We start from the raw sequence: 9,367 nt of genomic DNA on the forward strand, positions 1-9,367 counted from the left end.
CACACAACGAGGGAACCCCATCAGCTGGAAGTCGACTAACATTACAACTACATTTCCCAACGCTGGGATTCTTATTTTTACCTCCTTTTGGATCGGATTCAAAAGCGTGTAACGTTATCCTTTTTTTTTGGGGGGGGGGGAATTTTGACCAGCGGATACCTCTTGTTTTTGTTTTTGTTTTGTTGTTATTTTTGGGAAGGTGGAAGGGGGGGGACCAAAACTGGAGAGCCGCGAGCATGGAGTATTTCGTGGTGCCCGCTCAGAAGGTGCCCTCTTTGCAACACTTCAGGAAAACGGAGAAAGAAGTCATCGGGGGTTTGTGTAGGTGTGTATCCAGCGTGTGTGTTATTGTCTATTCATAAGCCCGAGGCGCGCGCTTGCGCGGGGATGAGGCAACACGCTTCTGTTATTGTGCGCGCACGAGCGCCAGTTGACGTGAAAATGGGTTGCTCGGCGCGTTTCGGGCTGATCTTCGCCTCATTCCGGGGGGAAAGGTGTCCATTTAGTGGCCAGCCATCACAAACCACGTGGTTGCCCAGCAGCACACCACGCCGCTGCTCACTCGCTCCGATTATCCTCAAATTCCGCCCTCACCGACGTGGTAACGGCGGCCGTGTTCGGTGAGGGGTAGCCCGGCCGTGAGAGGTTGTTTTCACCCGGGGTGGTGGTTGTTGGGTAGGCTGAGTTGTCGTGGGGTAGCGCGGCCATGCTTCTTCTTCTTCTCCTTCTTCTTCTTCTCCTCGTGCTGGTGGATGGATTCTAGTGCCCTAACCGACTATCAAAGGGGGCCGAAGTCTCCTTTTTCACGTTTGGAACGTTTACAATCGCCGTATTTGGGCGCTGGGGGAGTTTTTGGGAAGCTGCGGCGTGACTTCGCCTCCACTGCGTCGTTTTCAGCGGCTGCCGCATTGTTGTAATGGCGGGGCACGCGGAAAAAAGTCTGCCCGCAGCATGCTGCACGGGGGCGGGAAGGGGGCTCGAAAGACGACCCTGGCCAGTGTTTCCAATTTTGTTCCTTTCTTACGAAAGCGCCCTTTAACACGCGCGTGACAGAATTGACACATTTGAGCTCAGAAGAGGGCAATTCATGCTGTTTGTTAATAAGGGGGTGTGTAAGTTTGTATACGTCCGCAAGCCTGCGCGAGGAGGGAGGCGGAGGGATCTGGTTTTGCGTACTCAGTCGCGCTGGTCTTCATGGGAAATGTAGTCATTTTGTTTTTTGTTTTTTCCCTCCCTCAAATCGTAAATACAACCTCGATACTTTTTTTAACAGAACGTTTTGTTTTTTTTAAAGACGCACTGTTATTCTTCCCTGTGGATGAAATAATCATCAAATTCACAGCGAGGTGATTAGCTGGTTATTGTTTCGGTTTTTTGGGGGGTTTTTTTTGCTGGAGAGACCACGTGACACGAGCAGATGTCTCGTCGATTCAAAACATACTGTACTCACTGGCCACTTTATTAGGTACACTTGCGCAATGTAAAACGTTAGCTGCATGTGGAAAAGTTGACTTTGATTTTCACAATAGCCCTCTAAATGTAGATTTTAGTTAGATTTTTAGTATGTCGCTTATTTGTATGTACAGTAGTCTCACTGTGATGTGCAGTGCTATAGCACTAACTCCAACATTTTTGAAAAAAATGTATGCATGTCATGACACGTTGGAACTCAATAAAATGTGCATAATAATTGTGGCTGGTGAGTGTTCCGACAATGTTCACATTTGGGCCCCTTTAGTAATTTCATCTCAATATGCAGCAAAACATGCATTAGTTCTTTGTGATGTAGTCCAAAACATAAATATAATAACCCAGTGAGAGTAATGGTCGCCTGAGAACTTGTTATCAATTGAAATAGCTCATATTTGAATGCTTATTTAAATAGTGGAACTCTTGATCCGCTTGGCCCTCATCGCTGGGCTTCGGAGGCTTATGTTGGACGTGCCACCGACGTGCTTACTGCTGGTCGTGTTTGCACTGAGGCGGCTGAGACGCTGCAGATAAGCGCTCGGCCTTAGACGGACAACAAAATGCGGAATTTGTTACGGAGGATATTCTAGAGTAGGAAGTTTGCTTACATTTCCCACTTGAACAGAAAAACAGCATATTGGAAAAGTCTTGTTTGAGTGTCAAATGTTGCTTAAGTGCGTTTATAGTGATTTAATTTCAGTGGTACCTTGAGTTTTTCGTGATATTAGCGTTCCCTCAGCCAATTTTTGGTTCATGGTGGGAAGCAGCGGAACAATTGTTTCAAAATAAAAGCAGAGGCCGGGCGCTTGCTTCAAGCTGTTTATCGCTACTCCTAGTTGACATCAAACAAAGAGAGTGTTATGCTAGTAATTGTGTACGGTGAATCCCCGCGTGTTCACGGTTTGGCACCTGCGGATTCATCTCTTCACAGATTTGGTTTTCCCTCATTTTTCCCCCTTTTTTTGTGTGGAATCAACCCCCCCCCCCAAACGCCTATTAACGGTTTATCCCCAATTATTCAAGAATCTTCGGGGTTTAAAAAAATATTCTTTCAATGCAACTATAATGGTCGTCAATTATCTGCAGATTTTAGCTATTCGTGGTCCGATCCACTGTATCTAACCAAAACAAATAACTTTGTCTGCGATTGGCTGGCGAGCAGTTCAGGGTGTACCCCGCCTCTCGCCCGAAGATGGCTGGCGTAGGCTCCGGCACGCCCGCGACCCTTGTGAGGATAAAGCGGTACAGAAAATGCATGGATGGATGGATGGATGGATGGACATAACTTTGTCTCACGAAAGTACGCTCGCAAATTTGGGGTTTCGAACAACGGTTACGTCATTATGGTTCCAATACTCAATGCCACAATTGATCCCGTTGTATCTAAGTACAATTCCAATTCCAATGAAGTTGGGACGTTGTGTTAAACATAAATAAAAACAGAATACAATGATTTGCAAATCATGTTCAACCTGTATTTAATTGAATACACTACAAAGACAAGATGTTTAATGTTCAAACTGATCAAAGTGATTGTTTTTAGCAAATAATCATTAACTTAGAATTTTATGGCTGCAACATGTTCCAAAAAAGCTGGGACAGGTGGCTAAAAAGACTGAGAACGTTGAGGAATGCTCATCAAACACCTGTTTGGAACATCCCACAGGTGAACAGGCCAATTGGGAACAGGTGGGTGCCATGATTGGGTAGAAAAGGAGCGTCGTGTCCTCCGGGCCAAAGAGGAAAAGAACCATCCGGACTCTGTTAGTGCCGATGGCATGGGTAACTTACACATCTGTGAAGGCACCATTCATGCTGAAAGGTACATACAGGTTTTGGAGAAACATACGCTGCCATCCAAGCAACGTCTTTTTCATGGACACCCCTGCTTATTTCAGCAAGACAATGCCAAACCACATTGTGCACGTGTTACAACAGCGTGGCTTCGTAGTAAAAGAGTGCGGCTACTAGACTGGCCTGCCTGCAGTCCAGACCTGTCTCCCATTGAACATGTGTGGCGCATTGTGAAGCCTCAAATACGACAACGGAGACCCCGGACTGTTGAACGGCTGAAGCTGTACATCGAGCGAGAATGGCAAAGAACTCCACCTCCAAAGCTTCAACAATTAAGTGTCCTCAGTTACCCAAACGTTTATTGAATGTTGTTAAAAGAAAAGTTGACGTAACACAGTGGTAAACGTGACCCTGTCCCAGCTTTTTTGGAACGTGTTGCAGTCATAAAAATCTAAGTCAATGATTATTTGCTAAAAACAATCAAGTTTATCAGTTTGAACATTAAATATCTTGCCTTTGTAGTGTATTCAATTAAATATAGATTGAACATGATTTGCAAATCATTGTATTCTGTTTTTATTGATGGTTAACACGACGTCCCAACTTCATTGGAATTGAGGTTGTACATTCTGAGGATTTTTAGCCCATTTTGGTCCCACTGAGTGGACAAAATGTTCATCAAACTGTCCGTGGGTAGTAAGTACCGAATCTGCCTCGTAACTTTCCTCAGCCTGGCCAACATTCCTCTGACCCCGGAAACGGCGCGTGACCAGGAGAGGCGAATCCGCCGCGAGATCGCCAACAGCAACGAGCGGCGGCGCATGCAGAGCATCAACGCCGGCTTCCAGTCGCTGAAGACGCTCATCCCGCACAGCGACGGCGAGAAGCTCAGCAAGGTGAGCGGATCGCACCAAACGGAACCCGTCCGTGTTCTGTTCCGGGGTTTCAATGGCGATTTTCTCTTCTCAGGCCGCCATCTTGCAGCAAACGGCGGAGTACATTTTCACGCTGGAGCAGGAGAAGACGCGACTGCTGCAGCAGAACAGCCAACTCAAGCGAATCATACAGGTAACGCGTCAACAGAAGCGCTAAGAAGGGCCTTCTCCAAGTTTTTTGGGACCAGGAGACATTTTTCCAAGGAACCCCCCCTGCCCCGCCCTCATAGTCCTCATGCCAAGATGCCATAGGATGGCGCCGTCTAATCGAGAAATTGTACGTTGGAGACAAGGAAGTGATGCATCACGACTCAGAGACTAGCTTTGTACGTCAGGGAAGAGCTAAGTTTAGCCTGGGTTGTTAGCGGAAGAAGTTATGAGAGAGTCTTTGCCACGTGTGCATGTACGCGTGCACCTCCAGTGTATTTTCTTTTTAGATCAAATCTACATCTTGTATGTGTATTATACTGCCTCCTGGTGGCCACGGTGTGCACACCAGAAGGAGCAGCACCGCGGCTAAGCGCTGTCCCTCCGCAGGAGTTGAGCGGGTCGTCCCCGAAGAGGAGGCGCGCGGAGGACAAGGACGAAGGCATCGGCTCCCCGGACGTCCCGGAGGAGGAGAAGACGGACGACCTGCGGCGGGAGATGACCGAGCTCAGGCAGCAGCTGGACAAGGAACGCTCGGTCAGGATCATGCTGGAAGACCGGGTAACCCAAACGCTTCGTTCCTCGCGCACTCACGCGACAGCCGAGTTTACGCGCAGACTTTTTTTTTGTCATCCCGATTGAAGAGCGCAGGTCAACTGTTTACATGTGATGTGATCTATTGCCATCGGGTGCACACATGTGACAGGTTTAATCGGGACAGCCGCGTGACGCGCGCAAATCGACTTCAACATCGTGCAATTTATCAAGCGGGAGGTCAGACGTCTATTTAGCGCAGCAGTTGCCGTTGCCGAATTCCATTCGGATTGGGCCTGTTTATTCCGATTGAGGTGTTTATACGGAGCATCTTCATTCTTCCAAACCGATTACAATCGAAATAGAAAGCTCCACGTGGACCCGGCTACCGTGTTGATTGCCACTTTTGGTGTGTGTCTTCACCAGATGCGCTTACTGGACGCGGAGTTGTACCCGGAAAAAGTGAAGACTTTGAGCCAGCAGAACCTCGTGTGTGTGCAGCAACACAAGCAGCTGGAGAGGGAGCTTACACTTACCCGCAGCCCGCAGGTACACACACACACACACACACGTGCACGCTTGAGATCCATGGCAACACGTGTATCCAAAAAAAATGGTGTCGCTCTTGATTTGCCTGATCAAAGACACAATTTCTGCAAATGTCATTTAGACAAGGATCCTACCATTTATGTTCCTGGGTGGGGCAAAGACTCTTATGTTCCCCTTAGAGAATTGTATTTCGGTCTTAAGTTACCAAGCTGTTCATTGTCGGAGAGACTGTTTACATACCTCTGTGAGTGCTGCTGTTTTGGTTACTAACACAATTCAAATAGGCTCCCGGTGTGTATAATATAGTAATCCCACTGCATCTAATAAGTCACGGAAGGTCAATTGGGCTCTTGTACTTGTACACATACATAACAATACCGACGGGAACAAATGCAAGTAAAGAGCAATGTTTAGCTTGATATTAGTACTGTAGTTTAAAAACATCGTCACAATAAATTCTGGGTACCCATAATGCTTTTTGCTGACTATATTGCCAGGGCATTGAGTGTGAGGAACATTTTAGAGTCTGCCGTCTTCCGTAGGCATTCCCGTTTATAACAAATACTAGGAAGTCATCAGTTGAATCAAAATTGTAATATTTTGATGTGGCGTCCTCTCTGCCAGGTGTCCGCCCCGGCCACCCCTCCCGCGCCCACGCACCACGCCACCGTCATCGTCCCCGCGCCCGTCCCCCCGCCGCCGCAGTCCCATCACGTCACCGTGGTCACCATGGGCCCGGCGTCCGTCATCAACACCGTCTCCACATCCCGACAGAACCTGGACACCATCGTTCAGGTAAGACCGGCAACGCGCTGGGCAACTTCCGAAGGTTTCTGGAAAAATAAACCTCAAACGTCGGCCGTGCGTGAAGGAGGCGGTAGAAGACAAAAGACAACAGTTAGAATAATAAATACATATTCTGTTATGCAGTTTTGAACTTGTTTGGCAGTCAGGGATGCTAAAATGTTACTTGAAAGGGGACATTATGGGAAATTGACTTTAATACTATCCTTGATTCTCATTCAATCAAGCTCTCAACCGCAGTTGACGTTACCTCACTTTTTCTATTTTTAGTCTTTTACGGACGTTGATTTAAAAAACAAAAAAAAAGCGAACCTATTTTGAAAAGTATGAAGTAGAAAATACAGATCTGTTCACCAAATGTAGGGGGGGAGGAAAAAGTGAGCATAAAAATGTCTGGATGGATTGCAGTGGCACCTTTAATTCATTCCAAGCCCACAAAAACAGTCACAACAATTTTTGCTACGTGCTGATTTTCAATACAAATATGCGTTAAATCACGTAAATAGAATGTAAAGAATGAAACCGTTTGCGCATCATGACTTTATGCTTCAGTGGCCATTGTATCCTCCAAAAATGTCACAGATAAACTAAAAGATTGAACCACAAGGTGGCGCGTCGAAGTCATAGTTGGAAAAATATGTCATGTTTGAGACGAAGGAGGAAAGGCACATGACCAGAGTGAGCCAATCACAAGCATCGGCTTTTGAAAGAGGAAGTGATGATGGGGGTGGGGGGGAATCTGTGATTTTGTGGCTGTTTTTCAAATGTAACTAAAATTGCAATCGTGGAAATGTACAAAAGGAACTGGAATCAAATTACACATTTTCTATCAGTCATGTGATGAATTACAATTACTTTTAACACATGTAATTAGTTACTCCCCAACACTGCTTGTGAATTGAGGTACCACTCGCCGTATTATTCTGATGTATTTATTATTATTATTATCATGTCACAAAGTCAGTCACCATAGTTGGACAGCAGAGCGCGCTGTGGCGACATCACTTTGATTTCATTGTCTCCCCCCCCCCCCCCCTCCCACCCCACCCCCGCAGGCCATCCAGCACATCGAGGGCGGCGGCGGCGAGGAGGAGCAGCGGCGGGCGGTCATCGTCAGCTCGGGGCGCGTCCTCTCCGGCAGCGACGAACCGGACGACTGCTCGCTGCCATGAGTTCCTGTCTCACACACACACACACACACACTCACACGCTCGCGTACACCCCCAAACACAAAGGAAGTGGACTTTAAACAGGGCCGGTAGACGCATTGAAGCACTCTTTTTGTACACACTTACCTACAATATAGTACCGTGATAGGCAGTTTCGTCACGCTTATATACAACAACATCCCCCCCATGTTTAACTAACACAACAGTTATTAGAGCAGCTACTTGACTTACTGGTCTTATAAATACTCTCGTACTGGATGTTACTCGTGCAAGCTACGCATCTTTTTGCTTTGTTTTCCCCTTTCCATCCACTGCTGAAGCGAAATTGGCCACCTCCTCGAGACATGGCGGCCGCTTTTTCGGGAGGCTTCTCGACGTGATTGTATCTGGGAGGAGAGAGTGCACTTAAGAGTTTGTCTTTATGTCTGCCTGTTGCCATTCTTACTGGGCTGGCTTCCCGGTGCAGCCCCAAATCACTCGCATCCCGTGTTTTTACACCCGTGGCCTGACTATACAACCCCCGTTCCCTTTGAAGGCCTGCAGCCGACTCTGGAAGTCTATAGCAGCACGTTAGCGCAACCAAATTCGAATCACGTTACCGTATAGAGCAGGCGTCAGCAACTCCAAACCAGTGAGTCACAGCTAACTTTTTGTTGGGTTGCTATGATTATTATTTTTTTTTTTTTTTTTTAAACACACTCTCATTGTTGTAAATTTGGAAATGACAATATTTAAAGGGGGGGGGGGGGGAAATGGCATAGTTTCATTCCAGAAACTGACTAAAACCGAATCGCATGAAATCCAAAGCAATATTTCCCATAGGACGTCATTTAAATCCAATGAATCGGTTCCAGACAAATACTGTAAACACATTACATACATAACTAGGTTTACTAACCCGAGGTTCACGTACAATAACGGTGTGAAATAAATCGAAATGACTAATAAAGTGGATGAATTAACACCACACCTTCCAAATTTGAATGATGACTCGAAAAAGAGGAAATGCAACTGAACGTCGCTAGAAAAAAAATGGCTGATCAGTATGACCTGAGCGTCACAATTCGACAGTTCCGCTCCACAGAAAAAAAAAACACAAATAATGGAATTTGTGTATCTCGAAGCGCAACTAGACGAGCTTCACTGTGTTTGACCCTAATGTGGAAAGGGCTCGTGTCGGAGGGTCCGCTGCAGTAGCCGCCACGTGAGCAGCTTGTCGTTTTGCATTTCCGATGAAGCGTTCATTCACAGTCTAGCTAAATCCCCTAGTTTCCATTTCCCCACTGGGAAAAAACATTCCACGGGGAAGGAGCACTCTTATGATTCCGGGTTGTCCCAAAAGTCTTTTGTTGTTAGCTGTACTGTCACCAAACCACAACCCCCCCCCCCCCCCCCCCCCCCCCCCCCCCACGCTGCACGGGTGGCGCTTTTATCCTGCTGGACAGATAAATACATCGTTTCATTGTTGACATCACAGCCCTTTCCTAGAAATCAAAGTATAATTGGAAAATTGTACCACTTAAAAAAATGGTTGTTGATGATATGTTCTTCTCGTTATGTTTTATCAGCACTTATGTGTACTATACTGGAGCCTAACTCTCCATATACATACAGCCCATCAACTTTTACAAGCGCTCCGATGCTGTCTTTTTTTTTTTATTATTATTATTGTTATTATTATTATTGTTTTGCTGTCCTTTCTCCCTCCGTCGCTGTCATCGAGAAGCTATTTTGTTTTTTGTAAGGGAAACGTTTCGGGGGATAATAGAGGCTCGTGCCTTTGTAAAGAAAAAATAATAAAGTTTGTACTTTGTTTTGTTTTTTTAAACGCGTGCCTTGCTGCCTTCTTCCCAACTTTCACACTTGAATCAAACTTTTTTTGTTGTTGTAGAACTACAGTACAGCTTCATTTTCCTTATATAATTAATCTTGTAATATACTTTTTCTTAATAATGACTTTTCATA

The 9,367-nt window shown here is 46.1% G+C and overlaps 1 protein-coding gene across 3 annotated transcripts; it reads left to right on the plus strand.

The window, feature by feature from the left end:
• tfap4 (transcription factor AP-4 (activating enhancer binding protein 4)) lies at positions 1 to 9,230 on the plus strand. Of its 3 annotated transcripts, none has more exons than XM_061749555.1 (7): positions 1 to 325; positions 3,995 to 4,160; positions 4,234 to 4,332; positions 4,737 to 4,907; positions 5,307 to 5,429; positions 6,054 to 6,224; positions 7,289 to 9,230. In XM_061749555.1, exons 1-7 carry the CDS (start codon positions 237 to 239, stop codon positions 7,403 to 7,405), a joined length of 936 nt encoding a protein of 311 aa, XP_061605539.1. In that variant the 5' UTR covers positions 1 to 236; the 3' UTR covers positions 7,406 to 9,230. The 3 variants fall into 3 exon arrangements, with proteins under 3 accessions (XP_061605539.1, XP_061605538.1, XP_061605540.1); XM_061749554.1 differs by lacking the exon at positions 1 to 325 and adding an exon at positions 409 to 620; XM_061749556.1 differs by lacking the exon at positions 1 to 325 and adding an exon at positions 1,600 to 2,770.
• Positions 9,231 to 9,367: the final 137 nt, after the last annotated feature.

The sequence above is a fragment of the Phyllopteryx taeniolatus genome, chromosome 16 (genome assembly GCF_024500385.1).
Source record: "Phyllopteryx taeniolatus isolate TA_2022b chromosome 16, UOR_Ptae_1.2, whole genome shotgun sequence".
Classification (NCBI taxonomy): Eukaryota; Metazoa; Chordata; class Actinopteri; order Syngnathiformes; family Syngnathidae; genus Phyllopteryx; species Phyllopteryx taeniolatus.